Source organism: Strix uralensis, chromosome 3 (assembly GCF_047716275.1).
Source record: "Strix uralensis isolate ZFMK-TIS-50842 chromosome 3, bStrUra1, whole genome shotgun sequence".
NCBI classification, from domain to species: domain Eukaryota; kingdom Metazoa; phylum Chordata; class Aves; order Strigiformes; family Strigidae; genus Strix; species Strix uralensis.
Genome location: NC_133974.1, coordinates 126602262 through 126623480, shown reverse-complemented (window position 1 = coordinate 126623480; position 21219 = coordinate 126602262). Strand labels below are relative to the sequence as shown.

Sequence of the window (21219 nt, the reverse complement as noted above, 5' to 3'; positions counted from 1 at the left end):
TCCCTGATTTTTAGCTGCAGAAAGTGCAACCTTGATTGAGTCCCCTTTTATTAAGGATTGTAGGCCTTGGAGAGCTTTAATAAATCAGAGAATTCCGTACTCTGAATTGCACAGTTCACCCTCCCATACAGTTGTAAGGTCAACCTATTTTAGAAAACAAATCTTTCACCAGGTTCCTCTTTGCTCTAGTCTAAGAGGAATTCCCCAAGCCAAAATCTGAAGCTTGGTATTTCAACCTGGATACGCACATTGAAAAACCCCAGGCTACATATTCATTGCTTCTGAAACTGGGGCTTGAGCTAACTCAAGGGCTTTTCCACCTGTAGAATATGAAGAGTAAGGTCAGAGCCCTTCTCTGGAAAGCTCAGCTCAGCTGCTCTGTATTTCAGCATTCACAGTTTTGCAGGGGAGAAAATATTGTTTATTGACACTGAATAACATTTGCTTACTGCCTGCATAAAACTTACTTCATAAAGATAGTTTTAAGAAGTACAAAGCAAGGAATTGATGTATTATTGTTATGATTAACAAGAATAATAATTTAATTTATCATTATTGTTGCTGTTGTTGTTGAAGGGCTTTTCTAATTATAACAACTAAATGGTATTTAATACTAAAGGCTGGCAAAGAACAACAAACTGCTCAAGCAACAACTCCTAAGTGTCTGTGTGCTAAAAGCTTGCACTCCTCTTGCTCAGATGATAACACAGTTTAGCAACATGGACTTGAAGAGCTTTGGACATCTCCAAAATGGAGCAGACATTTAGATGCATAATAAGAATTCCCATGGTTAGGTGGGCTAATATATATATATATATATTTTTACACCGTGCATCAGCCAAGTGGCAGAAGCCATGGCACGTTTAATCAAGAAATGCACTAAAAGTCATTGATTATCAGCCTCACAATTTGCCTGCCTAGGGGCTAGCGTGGCTGAGAGAAGGGAGGCAGGTGGGGCAGGCTGCAGTGATGTAAGGCCATAAAAAGTCCATTTGAAGCAGATTGGGGTCACGTCCATTGCAAGGCTGCAGCCCGCGCCGCCGAGGAGGTGGTTTTATGGCACGTTGCTCCGTCTCGCCTGCCTGGCCAGGGCTTTTCTGAGGGAGACGTTCGTTAGCGCTGATGGGGTTGTGTCTAGTCCTCTTTGGTCAGAGGTGAGCGGATGCATCGCTTGGCCAGTGACGAGGGCCAAGGACCTTGCTCTGCTCTAAAACAGAATCTCCTTTGGCTGACTACATGTCTCCTCGCTTGGATGCTGAAAAAGACCTGCTAAAATAAAAAACCCCAGTCGCTTCTTACTGTCTCTGTCCTCAGTTTCTTCACTGCAAGAGTTTCCCAGCCCTCATGCTGGGAGAAAGTGGGGTGCCTCTCCAAAGGGAAGGCAAGAGCCCCCAGCTTCAGGGTGCTCCCGAGCTGTCCTGGCACACACAGCCATGCTTCCCGGTTATAGTCGTGTGTCCAAGAGTTGCAACTCCCTGCTTTATAGTGTGCCAATTTTCTCTTCCTCCCCTGCCAAAGAGACCAGCCTAAACTGTAACCGCTCTGCTTCTTGCAGAGGAGGTGTGCCCCCAGCGTGAGAACATTTTGTCAAGGAAAAGAGCTGACCCTCTAGCACTTGCATTATATAAACAAGATAAGATGTCCTTCCAGCCCAGCCCCCAGGCCTTGTGGCTGGGACAGGGGGAAGGAAGCTGGGAGGGGAGCCACAACATGGTGGTCCCTGCCAGGCTTAGGAACAGAGAGGTTAAAAGGGCTCCTTCTTCCTCCTCAGGACAAAGATCTCCACCTCAGCTGTTCCCACCACATCCAGCAACTCATTCTGACAATGGGTCTCTGCAAAGAGCATGTTGCAGAGCCTCAAGCTGCCACCTCCGCGGGTCTGGAGGGACCTTCCTCTGCTCCAAAATGAGCCATCGCTATTTGCTGTTTCCTGGTGTAAACAACATGCTTCTTGCTGAACACCCTCCAACTCATCAGGCTCAGTGCCTGGTGGCTCCTGTACTGATGGATGCCTACACCAGCCACACAGCTCTGCTCGACAGAGAGATTTGGTAAAGCACCATAGCTGTGTCCTTAGGCAGACATCAAACAGGAGATACATGGCAATGATAGAAAAAGGGGATTCTCCTCTCATAAGCCTGAACTGCACATTTTGGTCACTCCCTGTCCACGATCCCAAAGCTGAGCTAAAGACCACCAGCAGCAGCTGCCTGAGTTGGTGGCTTGGTACCGACCGGCCGAGGAGAGGAGATTCCTTACGTCCTCCAGCTGCTATGGGACAGTGCCCTCCACTAGGTCAGCACAGCGGTGCCGAAGGAGGGGTCCATCACCTCTCAAGCCACAGCTACCAGGTTCAACAGAGATGCAAGGACAGAGGCTAAATGGAACAGACCTCTTTCCTTTCAATTTTCACTCGCACCCTGTTCTGGTACGGGTGGGGACATCGATTCGGGAGAAGAGCTGGTTAAATTTTGGCAAAAATCCCACAGCAAGTACTCACTGCCTTGCAGCATCGTCCTATTGAAATGCAAGTCCTGGCTCAGATTCAGTGGCCAGGCAACTCCTCTAAAATCTCCAGCTGAATCTGGGTCCAAACCTGAGCTCTGCCTCCTCAGCAGTTCTCTAATTACTGCCAAAGAGCATCAGTGCAAGTAACAAACCACTAACAAGTTCCAACATTTTGTAAGAGGATAAGGAGGTTAGCGGGAGGACTAATTTGCCAGGTAGGAGGTTTTAATGCCATCAGGGAAGATGTTGCTGATCCCTTCGTTAACAAGGCCTGTTGTTAATTCTGCTCTGGGCAGAAGGATTTTAAAATAAGGCCAAAAAAAGAGCAATGCAGCCAGAAAAGAGAATTTAGGTGATGGTTTCCATTTCTGCTGTAGTCTGGATAGGGCTCACAGCTGAGTCTCACTCCCATGCTGGGACCCAAGGATGTGTGGGAGCTCTGCCAGGCCAGCTTCATTGCCATGATCATCAAAAAATTCCCTGTGGGAAGGAGTTGGGAAGGGAGGTGGAAATCCCACTCAAAGGGACTGTGAGAGTAGCACTTTAGGAAAAAACAGACCTGCCTTTTCATCATCAGCTTGATGCTCCCAGCAGCCAGTGGTGGCAACTCAAACCCTAGGCAGAAACTCACCCTCAACAAGTCAGAGGATAAGAAAGCTGCCAAGCATCTTCCATCAGTGGGGAAACTGAGGCACCCCAAGGCAGTTTGTCCTCCCATCCGGCAGCATCACCCACCCCTGGCTCTGCATCACCCCAAGGTGCCCTTGGAAGCTGAAATCCCCTTGACTTTCAGTTCAACTTGTGCTTGGACACATTAGGTACCCTGCAAGAGTAAGGTGGCTGCATCTGGCTGAGTGATAATTAGCACATCAAAAGGCATTGAAAAGGGAAGTATGCTGTTAATTTAGTCTGGTAAAAGACAGTGACAAGCTGTGGGGGGTTTTGTCCTTTATCTTCATCTAGGACACCAGTGGAGGGCGGGGGGGTGGTGTAAGGGGTTTTTTGAACACAGGAGGCTTTGCAGGGGATTTCCCAGCCTTGGGAAAAAGCCTCTGGCTGAAGTTTATGTTTCTGGTGTTGTGTGGGTTATCAGCAACAGAGTAGGAACTGGCTAAATCCACCATGGCTAGATGCTGGCCAACACCAGAGATCACCGCACCTGCCTGCACACGCTGCCCCCGTGCTGTCATCAGCAAATAGCTGAGCATTTTGGTAGAAAACCAATTTTTATAGCTCTAAAAGACACTATAGCTTCTATGAGTGCTTGACTCTGGTTGGGCCTTACAACCACTTTCATCCCCAAAAAGTAAGCTTCTGAGATTGCAATCCCCATCTGAGCCTTGTTCTCCTCCACCCCCTTCCCATATGTACGTTTGCCCAAGCACTCACTTTGATCTCTGTGCAACGTGGATATCGTTCAGGAAAAGTTATTGGGTGAGTCACTGGGCTGGGATCCACTGTCAGCTCATCCTCCTCCAGGTAGTCTGAGGAGAGAGCAGCACAAAAGCTGCTCTAGGGGTTAAACCAGATTAGCCCCTGAAGAGCAAACCCCTTTATTGCTCCAGGGTCTTCAGCATCTTCAGCTGGGTTTGCCAGAAATGCCAAGCTGGAACTCAGCTGGTTGGCCTCTGCATTAAAGAAAGAGCCTAGGAATTAATTTGAAGGGTTAAGCTGCACATAAACCTCTACAGTATGGTGGATTTCAAAAAGCAGTCCTGTTGCTTAAAAATTTGCTTTTCCAAGCTAGACACAATAATTGGGGAGTGGGAGTGACAACCTAAACCTTGTCTTGAACTGCCAGCTGGTGCATTCCCCATAGGAGGGATCTATCGTTCCCTCCTGGAGAAGAAAACATCCCCCACAAACCCGAACAGCCAAAACCGCAGCAGAGCCAGATCTGAAGTTAGGACTGAGAGGAGCAGATTCATTCCTACCTCTCAAGTGGATGCAAGAGTTAACAAAGCAGTTTAAGCCTCTGTTCTGCTAACTTTAATTGTTCTTTCTACGCAAATGCATTTATTTTCTAGGCACCAGCCCTGCAAACCACCGTTCAGGTGACTGCTCCGTTGACACATGAGGTTTAACAACTCTACCTTCACACCTTCAGAATTACCGTTATCAGAAAAGCACAGCCTCTGACAGAAGTTACAGCTCGCACAACATCTCAACATCTATTAGCGTTGCTAAAGCTAGATCCATTTCTACCTTCGCAAATGTTAAATGCAGTGGGTTTGCTTCCGTGAACTCGATCCGAGATAGTAAGAAAGCTTTAAATGTATAGTTGCTGGCGTTGAATATTACATACAGATAAGCAGGACCTACATCTTCACAGTCTGGTTCTACCTTGCAAACATGTTGCTGGAAAAAAAATTGGCTCCAGTGATTATGCATTACCTAGAAATTGAAATAGATTGAGTAGACTATAATAAATACATGCCAGAAAAAATATAAAGAATGTGTGGGAATGCCTATACTTTATCTTAACATTTCTTAGTAAAATAACTTCCTTATGGTGTAATCAAAAATGGAAAGCCAGCACCTAACTAAATTAAGTGCCACAAACATTAATAATGGTTAAAATTACCATTCAATTTATTTTTGTATTGGATGATCTTCAAAGTTGTAGATTGAGAATTGCTGAAAACTTTTAGGGATTTGTTTCTCCAATCAGAAAACTTCAGAGAAGCAAACATTAGCTTGATTTTTTTTTTTTTTATGCCTAAAAATCCTTAGCGAAATAAAATAGATGTATTTTAAAAGAAAAGGAGGAAAAAAAAAAAAGAGAGAAAAAAGAAAAACTTTAAAAGTTCCCCTGATAGTTACAGATGGTTTAATCTTTGGAACCTATTATGTGTTCATTTTCCCTTCAGCATTAATTATACATAATTACCACCACTTTGCCCATACCCTTTCAAAAACGAAATCTGTTTACATTCTTCGCGCACGTTATATAAATGCACGATTTTTAATGTAGTTTTCCGAGAAACGGGGCTCCTCTTTACCCTCTGAAGCAGAAGGGGAGCCAGTGCGCGGCTAACCGGTTTTATTTAAGTTCCTTTAACATAGCTTAATTACTTCTAAACTCTGGAAACAATTAGGTTATCACCCTTTGAAGTGCGACAGACAAGTTGTCGTGCTGGGAGGAGAAGGCGCGGCGTTGCCCGCTGCTTGCGCGGCGCGCAGGGGCCGGCGCAGCCGCGGGTCGGGGCGCGGAGGGTTGGGGCGGGGGGGGGATGCGCTCGGCCGGGGCTGGCGGTGCCGGCAGCTGCCCGGGAGCTGCCCGTCCCGCGGGGCAGAGCGGCGGGAGGCTGGGGAAACTGCGACTCGCGCTCGGCTGGAAAGAGAGATGCTGTTAAGGCTGAGAGCAGCGCTGACGCTGTGAAAGATTGAGGAGGATTGTTCGCACTTTTCAACCTTATAATTTTACCCTGCGCACAAACCACGAAATTGTACGACTCTATTCTCCCTCTTTTTTTTTTTTTTTTTTTTTTTTTTTTCCCTTCTTTCTCTCTATTTCCCCCCTCTCCCCCCCGTCGGAGCTCAGTGTCAGGTGTTTTTTTTCCCGGCCGTGCGGGGATCAAAGCGCCCGGAGTGGGAGCGCGGATTGTGGGGCTGACACACGATCGCCCCGGGCAGGGGCGAGGGGGCGGCAGGGGGGAGCGGGGGCACCCCGGGGCCGCTCCCCGCGCCTTTCCCCTCGCAAGGGGCATTTCCCCAAGGGCATGGCGGGGGGGGGGGAAGTCTTTATTATTATTCCCCCCCCTCCCTCCCCTCGCCGTGGGGCTGGTCTTTCCCCCCTTGTTTCATCTCGGTGCTCTCCTCTGCGGGTGCTCCGGCGAGGGAGAAAGCCAAGGGAGGGGGCATCCCCCTAACACCCCGACCCCAAACCCTCCGCGCCCGGCAGCAGCTCCTTTATTTGCATGTCATGTTTATAACCTGGTGGAAACCAAGACTGATATTTGTGGTCGGGAGAAGATGACTTTCACCTCTCCGGATCACTCTCTTAAATAAAAAAGAATTGACCAGCTATGGGCGTAAGCATTTATCTTGAGTTTGCGGTCATTATCTTTATTATATAGCCTCGGCAATAAATAAATCTAGTAGTTACTACCCCACAATAAAACTGTAGTATATGGGACACCTTACTATTACTTTCTTAACAATCTGCCATCTCTTCACCTCTAAATCTTCCCTGTCTGCCGCCGGCCCGCACGGGTCGCTCCCTGTCCGCAGGTGCGGAACCTCCGCGCCGCTGCCTCCGTCCCTCCCGCCTTGCTCGCTCCTTTCCCCTTTTCTCGCTGATTTCCCCCCCGCCCAGAAACCTGCCCCTCGGCCCCCCGCAGGTGCCAGCCCTGCCTTCAGCGCCGTGCTCCGGGTGAGCAGCCTCAGGGGGCCGCCCCGCGTGGGCATCCCCTGGGTGGGTGTCGCTCCCTGGGCATCCCCTCGGGGGGAATGTCTCCTGGGTGGGTGTCCCCTTAAGGGCATCCCCCAGGTCAGTGTTCCCCCCGTGGGTATCTCCCGGGTGGGTCTTCGCCGTGGGCAGCCCCCAGGTGGGTGTCCCCCCATGGGCATCCCCGCCTGAGCACCCACGGCCCCGTGGGGCGCATCCCCGGCAGGTGGGACCCAACCCCTTCTGGGGATCACCCCCTCACCTCGCTAATACACCGCCCCCTGGGCTTTCTGCCCCCCCAAACCGGCCCGTGGGCTGCGGGGGAAGGGGGAACCCACGGGCGCGCTTCTCTGCTCGGGGGCTGCTCCCTGACCACCCTTCTTTTTTTTTTTTTTTTTTGGGTGGGGGGAGAAGCTGCCCCAAGGCTGAGGCTCAGCAGCGAAGGGAAGCGCTGCCGCTGCGCCAGGGAGCCCTCACCTCCGCTCCCTGCCTCTCCCTGACTCTCGGGTTTGGTTTTTTTTCCCCCTCTTCCATAGGTAAATGTCCACACAATAATATTTATTTACAGTCAGGATGCTGCGCGTATGTTTCTTTTAATTGTATTTTACCAGGGTGATTCCTTCTTGCTTTTAAAACAAGCGGCTTGGAAAAATATTCCCATTTGGGGCGAGGGGTAAAGGAGAGGAAGGGGGGGGGGGGGGCATTTTTATTTATACCTTTGACATTTAAAAGAGCATAATTAATTTGTCCTGCTTGCATTAACATTGTTGAGGAAGGTTTCAGAAAGCTAACCAGCAAAGGGAAGGGGGGAGGAAAAATAGAAGCTCGCCTAGAAAGCTTAGTATTTTTTTTTTCTCTTTCAGATGTGTAATCAATCATTCGAGTAGGAGGCAGCAAAATTGTAAAGATTCGATAGATTAAAATGCAAATGAAAGGTAGAAAAAGAAACATTAACATGGCAATCAAAGATTTAATAATCGTAAATCACGGTGGGGTTTTTTTGTTGCAGCTGCAGTTTGTGTGTTTTTTATGTTTTAATCATGTTCGTTCTATAAATAAATAATTTCTGAAACGAGACTAATTTTTCACTATTTTAACCGTGGGCTATGGCACTAAATATTATTATTTTTTTTTAAAGTATGGAACTCCAGATTGCAAGCTATCAGACCAGAAAAGGGGAAAAAATAGCTAAGTTGGATTAGGTCACATTTGAAATTTCAAGTGCAATGTCTTCGCCCCACTGCTCCGCAGTGCCGACTGCTTTACTTTCCAATTGAAATCCTTATAAAGTTTATTTGGAAATGTGAATGTTTATGTAAAAGCAGACAACTGGTGTTTCTTTACAAGGCTAACGGTAGCGCCAAGCCTCATTCCTGGAGGAAACACAGAAAGATAAAAATACATATATATATATATATATAGGGGAAAGAACAATATCACTTAGGCTGTAAGCGTAATACTTCCAAACTAAAGCGCTGCTAAATTTCCAAGGGAAGGTTGAGGAGGGGGAAACCTGGGGAGAAAACTGGTCAGTGCGGGGAAGGACGGGCTGGAAAGGATTTGCTCTCTCCCCTCGCTTTAGCGCTGCGCCTTACAGGGAGGCTCCGGGGCTGCCTGGGGTGGCCGTGGCAAACTCGGCATCTTTCTGCCCTGGCTCACACAGGCTCGGTTTTGGGTCCCCCAAGTCCCGGGTTTGGGGGTGCACTAGCTCATCCTCCGGGAAAGTGGACGGGAAATAATTCTTTTAACTTTTGGGCGCAGCAGATGGAGTTCATTTTGTGCGGCGAGGAGGGGGGGAAAGGAGTTAATCTTTATTTCGTTGGTAAGCTTTATAGAGAAGAAGGAGAGAGAAAGGAAAGGGGAAAAAAAAAAACGTTGGCTGCCTGAGGTTTGGGGGTTTTTAGCAGCGCTGCCCTCTCTATAGAGCGCTCGGCGCCGCTTCGCCGCGGTGAAAAGAAACCGGTAAAAAACAACTAAATGCGAGAAACGAGCCGCGTTTCTTCGCCCTCCTCCTCCCCGCCGGGGGGGCCCGTCCCCGTCCTGCCCCCCCCGAGTTCCCCGATGTCCCCCGGCAGCGCTCCCCGCCGCCGGGCCTTTCCCCGGGGCGGCCGCCCCTCCGCGCCGCGGGGCCCCGCGCATCCTCCGCGGCCGAGCTCCGCGGGGCAGCGGGGATGCTGCCGGGGAAAGGGTCCCCGCGGAGCCCCAGCACAGCCCCCCCCGCCCCGCCGCCCTCCAGGCAGGTACCCGGCCAAACGCTTCGGGATGGTGAGGGGGGCAGCGGGGGGGGAAGAATTTACCGAGTGTTTTCTCCCACCCAAATCATATTAAACCCACTTTAATTTTTCCCTCGGTGGATCCTTTTTTTTTTTTTGTTTTCTCCACCCACCCCCCCCACCCCCCAATTTGGGGTGTCCCAGGCGGACGGCCCCGCCCGGGCGCTGCCCTTGCTTCACGCCGGCTGCCGGGGCCGCGCTCCGGGCGGTGCCCGGGACTTGTTGTCTGCCAGGCGGGGACCGGAGGGGGGGCGGGGGGTGCCGGGGGGGGCCCCGCCGCCTCCCGCAGCCCCTGACCCCGGCATGCACGGCGCGGCTCCATTGATCATCCCGGCCCGCCACCCCCTCCCTTTATGAGATAATGCAATTACAAACATCAATAAGGAGCTGCGAGGGGAATCATTATGCGGTGACAGTGATAAATGACGGTGCAGAAATAGCATGCTTTTTTTTTTTTTTCCCCTAACAATCCAGGGGCTTTGGGGGCTGAGCACAGTCACCAAGGTAACAGATGACATCCAAAATGGCACCAAAGGAAAAAAAATGAACAGTCTTTCTTTCGCCTTTCACTCTTTTCCCCCTGCTCTTCCAAAAGAGTTAGTTGGGGCTTTAGAAGCAGCTGCCACACAGGCACGCAGTTATTTCCCCACGCATTAAAGGGACGGGGAAGGTTTGCTGGCTGTCACACACAAAGCCGCAGCCCGGCCCGGAGCTGAGCAGCCACCTCCAGGCGGCACCGCGGCGGCAGCGGGAGCGCCCGCCCCACGCGTGACCGCCCGCCCCACGCGTGACCGCCTCCGCGCCGCGCACCGCCCGCCCCTGCCCGCGCCCGGGGGCAGCCGCCTCCTCACGGCGCTCGGGAAACCTTCCTTTGCTTTTATATTTATATATATATATATATTTTTTTTTTTTAATCATCCCGGGCATAGCGAGGTCCGGGGAGGGGGGTAAATACCCTGCAGTTTTCCACGCGGGTTCAGGACGCGCGGAGCGAGGCCCTGGCAGCGGGGACTTTCCGCGCAACAGCGCCGGGGGTGGAAATAATTCAACGCGTGTGCGAAAACTGCCGCTTCGGAGCCCAAAAGTACCTGTGGCTGCGGGAGGCGCGGCCGGGCCGACGGGGTAGGCACCCCACCCCCCCACGCGTGCCCCTCTGCCCGGCGGGGGGGCTCGGTCCGTCCCGCTCAGCTTGGCTGGGATTTGCTGCCCCCACCCTCCCAAAACCCCTCGTGGGGTGCGGGTGCCCACCCCAGGCGCAGGGCAGGAGCCGCTCCGCGATGCGCGCAAATACCGCGCTGATGGGTCTGCCCCCCTCTCCGACCCGGGGGGTGGGGGGGTGTAAAGCGTTGCTCCCGCCTTGCGCGGCACTGCGCGCACCCGGCTCCGCGGGACGCTGCGCCTGGGGCGGGGGGTGGGGTGGTGGGTGCACGAAAAGAAAAGAGGGAAGCGGAAAATCGGGGCTGCTCAAAGAAGAAGGCGGGACGGGACGGGGAGGGGGGGAGAATAAAGCCTCGCCGGGGGTTGCACAAACTTTGGGCCGCCGGCGCGCAGTGCCCGTGGCTCTGCGCGGGCGGCCGCGGAGCGCCCCCCCCCCCCCCCGCGGCACTCTCCCGAGCCCCCAAGAGATGGCAGTCGAAGCCGGCTTTCCTCCTCCTCCTCCTCCTCCTCCTCCTCCACTGCGGGCAGTGGCAGGACAGCGGGGCGGTGAGCCACCCGCCCCCCCGCCCCCAAACTCCGCCCCCCGCGCAGCGCCGCGCAGCGCAGCGCGGACTCCGGCGGGACGCGCAGTCCCCGGGGCCGGGGCGAGGCGCTGAGGCGCAGGCGGGCGGCCCCCCCCGGGCCCCCCCGGCGGCCTCCCCCGGCGCGGTGAAAGGAGGGTAGCTAGGAAACAGCGAGCGGCCCGAAAAGGCGGAATTTCCAACGTGTAAAATGTTCTTAACGGAGCCATTGAGAGAGTGCAATAAGGCGTGAGGGGGAACTAATCTCCCCATTTAAATGTTTGTGGCAATTTTATCTAAATGAATTTTAATGCTAAACGAGGGATAATTCCCTATTTGTAACCCGTTTACTTCTCTTTCCTGTGCCTCTGAAGCTGTCTAACATCATGCGATGAACAATAACAATAAAAATACTGTCAAGGCATATTCTTCATTTTGAATGTGTTATAATTACAGCTGATTAAATGTCTTGGGATATAATAGTGGGTTTAATTTGAAATCTGTGTCCCCCCCCAAAAAAAAAAAAAGTAAGGTCCGATGGAGGAAGGTCTGTGCCCCACTTCTCCGCGGCTGCGAGAAGGGACGCGTGTGCCCTCGCATGCAAGAGGGCGGTTTGTTTTTGTCTTTCAAGAAACATTAAAAAAAAATACAACAAAACAAAACAAAACAAAAAACCAAAAAAAAAAAAAAGCAAAAAGCGAGCCGCGTTCATTCACGTTTTGGCAGAAAAGTGTCATTATTCCGGGCTCACAAAGCGGGAGCCGGGATGTGCAGCCTCTTTGGCGGTACAGCGGCCCTTTAAAAAAAAAAAAAAAAAAAAGGGAAAAGGGGAAAAAAAAAAAAAAGAAAAAAGAAAACTCAGAGTTTAAAAAAAGAAAGAGGGGAAGGAGATCCAAACTGCGGGGGGAGAGAGCCCCACTTCGGTGGCTGCTTAATACAGAAAGGTCTGCACTGCCTGCCCTGCCCAGCCCGCACCCTGCCTTAGCCCTGCCTGCACCCCACCCCAGCCCTGCCCTACCTGCCCCCTCCCAGCCCCGGCCGCAGCTGGGGGGGGGGGGGGGGGCAGCCCAGGAGAACTCCTGGGGGGGACCCGCAGCCCGGGCCGGGGGGCTGCTGCCCCCGCAGCATCCCCGGGACAGGGGCCCGCCGGGGGGTGCTGGCTGGCTTGGAAGGGGTGCAGGGAGGAGCTGTTCATGATTTTGCCTTAATTAAGATATTTGTGTCATTTTCCTACCCCCGGGAAACTTTTTTTCTTTTTTTTTTTTACTATAGCTGCGATTTTATTTAAAGAAAATGAGAAGGTATCACAGCCTACCCAGGCTATTTGGTGCTATTTAACTCGCTGGCTACGGTGCAGAAAGTACAGCTGTGCGAGGAAATTGGTTAATGAGGGGAGGACGGCCTGCACCAGCCTCCGCTTGCAGAGGTCCAGCAGCCCCTCACACCAGTACATCATTTACTTACAAATATGCATTGCCCGGGCAATGTTTTCCAAGTTTTATTTTCCTCCTTCCTTAATATGTTCAGTTCCAGAAGGAAATGGAGGATGTCATTGGCTCAAATAATTTAAACTACGTATTAGAACTGTAATTTGGCGGGGGGGGTAACACTAGTTAAAAATTTTTGTCTGATAATGCCCTACAATATTACATTTATTAACAGCAACAGTTCCCATCCTGACAATTTACAGTGCAAGTTCTGAGAAAGTTTTTTTATGCAGCGTAGCATTACTTTTACATTCTTTAAATACGAAGCCGATATTTAAATAGCAAATGATATGTACATCTCCAGAGCTAGCCGAATTTTGTAGCTGCTCAGCTCCCAATTTGGGATAGAATGGCTACAAATACTGAAGGGGGGCAGGAAACAAATTTTGCAAGCAGTGGAGTCACCATGACAAAAAATAATTTGTTTTTATTTTTAGATTCAGATTTCATTACTGCACTCAAACTACTACAACTGGGCTTTGAGTTATTATACAATCCAAACTGTTTCAATCAGAAACTCTAAGACTCAGTGTGCAATGATTATTATTAATAATAATTAGCTCCTTGGTTTCTTGATAGAAAAAGGCTATCAACAAGCATTTGTTTAACCACAACAAAAGTATAATTAGCTTATCCCACTTAGTAAATCTGTATGCATGCCAACTCATACCAAACTGCTACTTTTACAAAAAATTGCAATAATACAGATCATTTTTCCAGTCCTTTTTGCACAAAATTTATTTACAATGTATACATAAATGCTCCATGATGGGACTATGGAAAAAAAAATGCACACATGACTGATGTCTTGCCCAGAAAGAAAGTCAACATATTAAAAATAAATCTTCAGTCCATGTTTCGAGCTGCATAAAACAGGAAGTGATGTACAAGGTGGTGGTTGCTGCATGGGGACAAGGATGCTCTGATGTGACAATTAGGCTTCAAATACACTGCCTTTCCGTTTCCATGCTTCCTCCTACCAGTCTCCTTAAGACACTGCCTGCAACAGCTGATTAATCATTGTTGATGACTGCAGTTTTTCCCATCCTTCCCGATTTACATCTGTTCAGGCCAATTCAAATATGGTGAGTAAATGAATTAGACATGCAAATTCACGCCCCAGGCTAGAAAGAGAGAGAGGGAGAGAGACAGGGAGAAAGGGAGAGAAAGGGAAGAAAGACAGACGGAGAGAGAGGAGGAGAGAGGAGAGAGATAGAGAGTGTGCATGGCTGAAATCCTAGGATAGAAGAAAGATTCTTCTGCCTGACATAGTTATTTTAATGCTCTAAAAATCCTGCAAATAAGCCCTTTCTGTCATTTGCAGGATAAGTGTAAGGCTTCTTTTTTTAATGTAAGGAGGCTTCTGGAGGAAGTGAAGAGCTATGGAAACAACACACATAGTGTGGAAAAATTTCACATTTTTTTTAAAAAATCTATAAGAAACAACGTAATATGGATAACAGTATAATAGCATTTTACAATATTTCACTCTTTGTTCTCTTAATGTCTTATATAGGTATTTAGCATGTCCCCAGAAGTTGACTTCGGTTGGTGTTTTCCTGCTTTTCAGGGTCCCTGTGAAGAATCGGAACGTCCCTTGGTCCAAAGTTGACGCCAAGAACTCCATAGTCATTGCAGAAAGACAATGTTTGAAATCTACCGTCGCTGCAGACAACGCGTATTTCCCTTAAGCTACTGAGCATGAATGTCCATCACTTGTCCGCTCACTGCCGGCTCGCCGGTATGAAGCATTGTGGGGCTTGATGCTGACATGGGCATTCCAGGGTGGGGTGGTCCTCCATGCATCATCATCGCTGGGTGGTGAGGGTGTCCAGGAATGTAGGTATGCATGGGGGGGCCATGACGCAGCTGAGCGGGATGGGGGGGCATCTGGGGTGGGGTATAGCTTGGCTGTCCCATATTCATACCCATTGGACTACCCCGAGACACATAATCCCCTGGCATACTTTGCAGCCCTGCGGAGAGAAAGAGGTGGCGGTGAGTGGTGGGGACCAGCGACCGACATCAGGCCGTGAAGTTCCTCCGCTCGGGCACGGGAAGGCCGGGTTCGAGCCGAAGGTGAGACGTGGAGTCACGGGTGCACGAGTGCAGTTGCCTTTGTGGGATCCAAGCCTATGTATGGACTCACAACGATGGCAACGGGAATGATTCTCAGGTAAAAAAGAAAAACCAAGAACCTCCTCCCCCCCTTGAAATACAGAGTTTTGGGAGATAAAACCGCTTTCTGCTTTTATGGTTAGAAACGTATGCGATGGAGGTGCTTCCGATTTGGAAGCACACCGGAGGCAGAACCAGCCTGATGACGACTAATGTCACACGAGGTGGTGGCACAAAGCCGGGTGAGCCCTGATGGGGCTCTCAGGTGGGCTCCATCCCCCATGGCCTTGCTCCAGCTACCCGCCTCCATCTCCCTGCTTGTAAAAGCATGCTGGGAATACAAGGCAGGGAATCTTGTAGCAGTTAACGACGGTCTTGGGACAAGAGATGGGTTAAATTGGTGTCGAGGTTTATCAACAGTTATTTATTTAGCTCTTGAGCCTGATCGCTTGGAATCTGTCCCAAGTATTTTTGCCATTCAAACAGACTCTTTACAGCAAGCACATACATCGCTGAACAAAGGCCTCATATGAAGCCGAAATTGATAGGATTACTAAGGATGATTGTTAAATCAAACCTGTGTTTTTAAACACATTATATATATATATATTAAAAAAAAAATCAATAACAGTTATCAGTTAATTCTTTCCCCCTGCGCACTTCTGTCCGAAAAAAATCAGACGTGCAACTCAGTCAACCTTTCAGTGGGTTTGGGAGAACAATAAGAAAAAAATTGGACCTAAAACAATAAAACCTCCTGCTTTCTGTGGGCCTCTGCCTTCTGCTTGGATTGCTGTAGCTGATGGGAACTGACAGGTGTATTGTTTCGGAGAGCTATAAGCTCCATAATCATCAAGGGTGAAAGGCATACGCTATTGCTAAGTAGGTTCAATTGGCTTTAGTTCTAAGTAAGAGCGCGCTGTGAATGCGCTGAACACCTTGGAATCAGGTCTCAAGGCTCTAGCAATGAATAGCTGCTTAATCTAGCCTAAAGGAACAGTTTTGAACTAATGAAAATTGCTTATAAAATATACTGTACTCACAGCTCTTTAATCAAAAAAGATGATAATATTTTTTGTAATAACCTATTAATTTAATTGGTCACGAAGCATAAAATACATCATTTAAATTTAATTGACCCAGAAACTAAGAAACAATATTTAAATTAACTAAGCTAGAAATTTCCATGATGAGGTAATAAGGCTGTTGCATTCCCAAGCTCAGAGGAATGTTTTCACAGCTAATTGTTAAAACTTAGTTTTGACTTGTGCCCAGAGAAGACGACTATGAAATACACTTGGACTGGGTAACTTCAGGCCCTATGTTAATATAGGCTGGGGGCACAACAAAGATGCCAGAATAACTGCTTTTAACTCCAGAAAGAGAGTGAGAGGAACACAGTCGGGCACCATTAAAACATGGTACCAGTGCCTTAGTGTTTCAAACCACTTTACTCTTTTTTAAAAAAAAAAAACCACAACAAAAATTTGTATAATGTATTTTCCTCTATAAAAAGACAAGAGGGGGAAAAAAAAAAAACTGGGACAGTTTTTCTAGGCTTTCTTTGCGAGGCCTGCCACTGAAGATTGCATTAATGATCTCTATTTTTGTATACTGAATAAGTCAAATCCATTTGTCACACTGCAAGTGATGGCATACTTAATTTGGATATAGTCAATTAGCCTGGGCTAAGCTCCATAGCCTGCTGCGCACACCTCTATTTTGTATTCTCTCTTTTTCCTTTGCCACACGTAATCCCATTATGACGGACAGACAAAGAGAAATAAACTTGAAAAAAAAAAATAAAAAAAAAATAAAAATCAAAGTTTCGTCCATCGTTTTCCAAAATGCAACTAAGTGAAGCTGCCATTTATTTATTTATTTTTTTTTACCTATGAGAAGTCTCTGTTTGGCTTTTTTGGTGTCTTGCAGGTTAGCGGGAGAAATGTAACTCATGCATCAACTGCGGTTAGACAGATTTATGACACTTTGGGGACATGCTCTTTCCTCTCCCTGCGCTGCTGCAGACCGCTTACATTTTGCAAATCAGTCTGTTGCCAAGACGACGGGCTCCCCCACCTCCCCGGCTGCTTCTTGTTTTGTCATGTGCTCGGGGATGGATAATAGCATCAATGTATGGCGGCGTCGATGTACAGCGGCGTCAATATACGGCGCGCGCGCGCATGGGGGGCTTGGGAGGTTGGAAAGCTTGAGCTGAACTGGAGGGAGAGAAACCCGAAGGAGCCCATGCGTAGGATGGATGGATGGAAAGGAAGGAACAAGCATGAGGCTATGGGCAGGGAGAACATAGGGAAATGCAAGGAGACAAATATCCCTCGGACAAAGTGAGAACAAAGACCCCGTTTGTACTTACTTCCCCCTGGCTTTGCCATTGGTTACCTAGGTGAAGGTTACATGTAGTGCCACTGCCCCTCCATGCCCATATTCATGCCCATTCCACTCATAGGTCCTAGAGGGAGATAAAAATCCAAGAAGATGCCAGAGAATGAGCAAAGTCAACAGATAGTGCCAAAAGCCCCTTTCCAAAACACAGCATGGCAGAGGGTCCAGGACCACTCAAGCGAGAAGATGCCTGGTTCCCCTCGGTGGTGTTGAAGGCAGGCAGAAGACAGGCGAGGCAAGGCAGGCAGCTGAGACGACGGCAGAGGGTGGAGGTGCAGTTACCTGTGGTGGCACAAATGAAGTCACCCATCGGTGGGTGACGCTCCCCGGGGGGCTTACCTGGTGCTCGGATGCCCATGTGCTGCTGGCCGTCCATCACAAAACCTCCCATCGGCTGCCCGTCGGGGTTATAGGGTGTTCCTTGACTTACTGGAAAAGCGCAGAACATTGCTTTTCAGCGACAGCCAAAAGAGTCACCCCTTCTCACAGCATCAAGACACAACCCCCCCACCCCCCCCACCCCCAGACTGCGTGAGACAGCCATCGATGCTGGCTCTAAAAAGAGGGAAAAACATCTACCGTTCAAATTTAGCGGCTGGGCTAACAAGCTTTCTTAGTTTTGGCTTAATTTCCTACTGTCAGTTTTGGAATGAAGTTAGCAATCTGAAATCTCGAGACACGAGGAGACCCAGTTCCAGCTGCTGCCACTGCTGACGTCAATGCAAAGACCTGTATAGGAGCTGGATTTTATGGCTGGAATTGTCACACTGAAATCGCAGTGTGTTAAATTACGCCCGTGTGCCTTTCTAAGAGCAGGACCTGAACACGTCCATGCCACATATTTACCTCTAATGACAAAATAATTGAATGTACTCAAAGAGGAAGCGTGGCCCAAAGGCATCTTGGACAACGATGGATTTGGATTGTTTGGCAGCGAGACTTGGAAAACAAAATCAACTGGGAGCAACGGGCTGTTCCTCAATGGTAAATACCCACACAGAGCTGCGAGCCAAGATCCCAGGCAGAACCAGCATGTGAAAACTCAAGCTTTTTTAAAAAAATAAAAATAAATCCCCCTAAAGTAAACACCCAAACACTCAGTGATCTCAAAAGACAGCTACTAAAAAGAAGAGACAAGGGACAAAAGGACCCTATACAAGTACCACTACCTGAACTCGAGGTTTTAACTGTACATTAAAAGCCGGCTTCAGAAGTAAGCTGCCTTGGGTTATTAAAGCACATAAAGCTCTACCTCATTGAATGTCTTTGAACTTTACTGAGTCCCACAAGCGATTCTGACCCCCTTGCCCTTTTGACAGGTAATAAAGTTTACAGCAATTCCACACCAAGCCATGCACCAGGGAGTGGTCACAGGAGCAGAAAGAGCTCGGAAGGAAAACTCAAAACAACTACTAAAAAAAACCCCAACCACTTTAACTCTGAACATGTACAGAAAGTCCGGTCATGGAGCGGATCATTTTAGTTTCTTTTTTTGAATTTTCAATGTCTTTTCTCCTCAAAATGTTTTAATCATGTTAAAATGATTAGGGTTGTAATGAAACAAAGCTGGTTGTATTTTAATTGTCAATCACTCCCAGCATTCATTTCTCATTTATTTACCAGGTAATAGACCTCCCAGTGAATGGCTCGAGGATGGGTTTTTGCCTGCGTGACTTGAATACAGTTACTATTGGGGACTTGCCTGCTCGATTGGACTGGTCTATCATGGGCTGAACTATTCTTCTTCTAGCATTAATAAACCTGCAAGAAAAAAGAGGAAAGCAAATGGTTATTGAAGGGGATGACTTCCACCCATCCCCAAGCCCTCTCGCTTCGCCGCCGTGCTCTCCGTCGGGCTGCGTGCGGATGCAAATACTGCAAAACCTCTAACCCCGATGACCTTTGAGAGCACGAGCTTGGGGTTTCCAAGCTGATTTATGTTTGCCTGCTTTCTACCACAGTCAGACACTTCCATTTCATCTTTTCATGGGGGAATTAGCCGAGTTTTCAGGAAACAATACCAGCAACGCTCTTCTCAGTTCAGAATGGGGCACAAAAAAAAATGGGTGAAGCCGGAGAGATGCTCATGAGGGCATCTGCTACCTCCCCCTCATTAGAGCCATTTCTGCCTTATGTCCTCCGACTTCTTTTTTCCAATTTTTTTTTATCAAAACCTGCCCCTACCTCTTGCAAACCTAATTCCCTTTTAATGCCCACTATTAAGATAATGAACTGTGATGGCAGAACCCCATCAAATGAGGGAACGTCTGGAGTTTTATCACCGCTAAGTCACACTGCTGGGGACTTCAGAGCCATGCATTCCTCCTAGCCATTTCTTGGTGGGCTTTTTCCCCCCCTCTCTCTTTATGCAAAGTCTGAGGGGTCAAGGCGAGGTCATAGCTTTACAGTAATTGAATTTATAATCCTGTTTTCTCCAGCTAGGCCTGACCATTTACAGCAAACATCTTGTTAAACTGTAATTACTGGACTACTGAAAATTCCCCCTGAACAATGAAAAGCAGATCTTTGGAAATAAAAAAAAAAGGTACAGCCATTTTTAAAAATAGCCGTCTGCAACTGTACTCCTTGCGTTTTTGTAGCTCTTTGCCTCAGTTAGTCTTGCAATGCTTATTTGGGAAAGGAATATTCAAAATAATTTGGAGCAAAACAGAAGAAGAAGAGGGATCACAAGTGCCCCGGTCTCCTCTGCAGGCAGTCCTCGAGGCGCTGAAATCAGGAGGCTCAAAACCAGGGCTGGGAACCCGTCTGAAGAGCATTAGAAGAACTTCTCTTGCGGTTTTGCTCATCAGAAAGCTTAGTTAAAAACCATTTGGAAAACATCTCCGTTGAGATTTAATCACAGCAAAGCCTCATAACCAGACTTTACATTCTTTATGAGAGAGAAAAAGAATAATAAATATGTGTATGCCACAATATTTACTAGTAAAGGAAGAAGCGTGAGTGTGAGTAAAACCACACTACACTCGCAAAACACAATGGTAAAGTCCACAAAGGGCTACTTGATGCTTGTTTTTGTTGCCTTTGCTTGGGGTGGCTTAGCAGGAGCTCTCCTGCTGCAGAGATAAATCCACCAGGACCTTCCTGTGGGAATCGGCTCTGCCCACCCATTCCTCTACGCCAGTGGGGAGAAGAATCGCAAACCACCACCCCGTGCTGTTTGTTTTGCCCTCATCAAAGACAAGGACAGTGATTTTGGTCTCCTCCTATCTCCCATCCCTGACTGACTCCCGTTACCAAACTCCCGCAAAAATTAATCAAGGTGTTGTGTCCTAATCAAACCTGTCTCGAGAAAATGGGCTCAAAGGCACCAATTCTGGGTGCCGATCTGGAAACCTTACACCTGAACTAGGTCATGTTTTGTCAGCAACAGTATTGGACCAATTTTTCTACACATTTCCAATAAAAAACCCCCTCAACTCCAGCAAACGGTGTTGCAAATCAGTTTATCATTATCTTGTACAAACCATGAAAATTAGAATCATGTGAGCAGAAGGTTAGACTAATTCTCCTTTCTCATTATAAGCACAGGTGTAGCACAAACACCATGCAAAATAAGCAATTAAAAAAAATCTGCTTTTTTTCCCCCATTAGCTGCCTTAGCTCCATGACCAATTAGAAAATTGTTTAATATCTGTAATCTGCATTTGCAGAAAGCAATTTTCACAGTAACTCTCCTAAGTAAAACAACAACACAAAACCCCAGTGCCCCAGCCATTTCTTTCTGCAAGCCTGGCAGTCTCTTGCTGTGTTTACTCCATCCTTCTCCTGTCTGATTGCCAGGACCTGTTACTGTGGCAGGAGGGAAGGGGTTTTGGTAGCAGTGAGATTGGCTGGTCACTGAAACCTTCATTTGCCAAAAGCTTTTACCCCAAAGAAACCCTGAGCAACATTAAGCATGCACACCCCAACTTCACAACCTTCTCTTCCTTCTCCTCCAAACTACAAGCGCTTTTAATAGGAAGGGAGGTCTCAGTAATAAACTGTATAGCTAGAATAATAAACTATATAGCTAGAATTTACCAATAATTGTCCACAAGACGTGCCTACAGTAAAACATATTCTCACCTGTTTGCCCCACGCTATCGCTCAGGATATCTGCTTTAAGAACATTTTACACACAGGTACTTAACAGTTATCTTCTTCCTACGCATTCATATAAGTATTTTCTATAAGAAGCAATTCTGCCAAACAGCCCAGTGTTTGGATGTCTTCGGGGGGAATTCAGACGCAAGAACATTTTCCTTCTGGGCAAAGTAATAAAATGACATTCTCGCTCCTCCCACTAGAAGTCAAACGGAGGT

General features: G+C 48.2%; 1 protein-coding gene across 3 annotated transcripts in view; it reads right to left on the bottom strand.

Moving 5' to 3' along the window:
* Positions 1–12783: 12783 nt before the first annotated feature.
* Positions 12784–21219, bottom strand: part of MEIS1 (Meis homeobox 1) — a 109413-nt gene continuing 100977 nt past the window's right edge. For 2 of the 3 annotated variants that reach the window (XM_074864341.1, XM_074864339.1), the window contains exons 10-12: positions 18596–18658; positions 17237–17322; positions 12784–14352 (exon numbers count right to left, since the gene is read on the bottom strand). In XM_074864341.1, the coding sequence (XP_074720442.1) occupies positions 14069–14352; positions 17237–17322; positions 18596–18658 (433 nt within the window). In that variant the 3' untranslated portion in view covers positions 12784–14068. Of the gene's footprint in view, positions 14353–16868; positions 16965–17236; positions 17323–18595; positions 18659–21219 lie in introns of all 3 variants that reach the window. The other variant, XM_074864340.1, reaches the window with a different exon arrangement.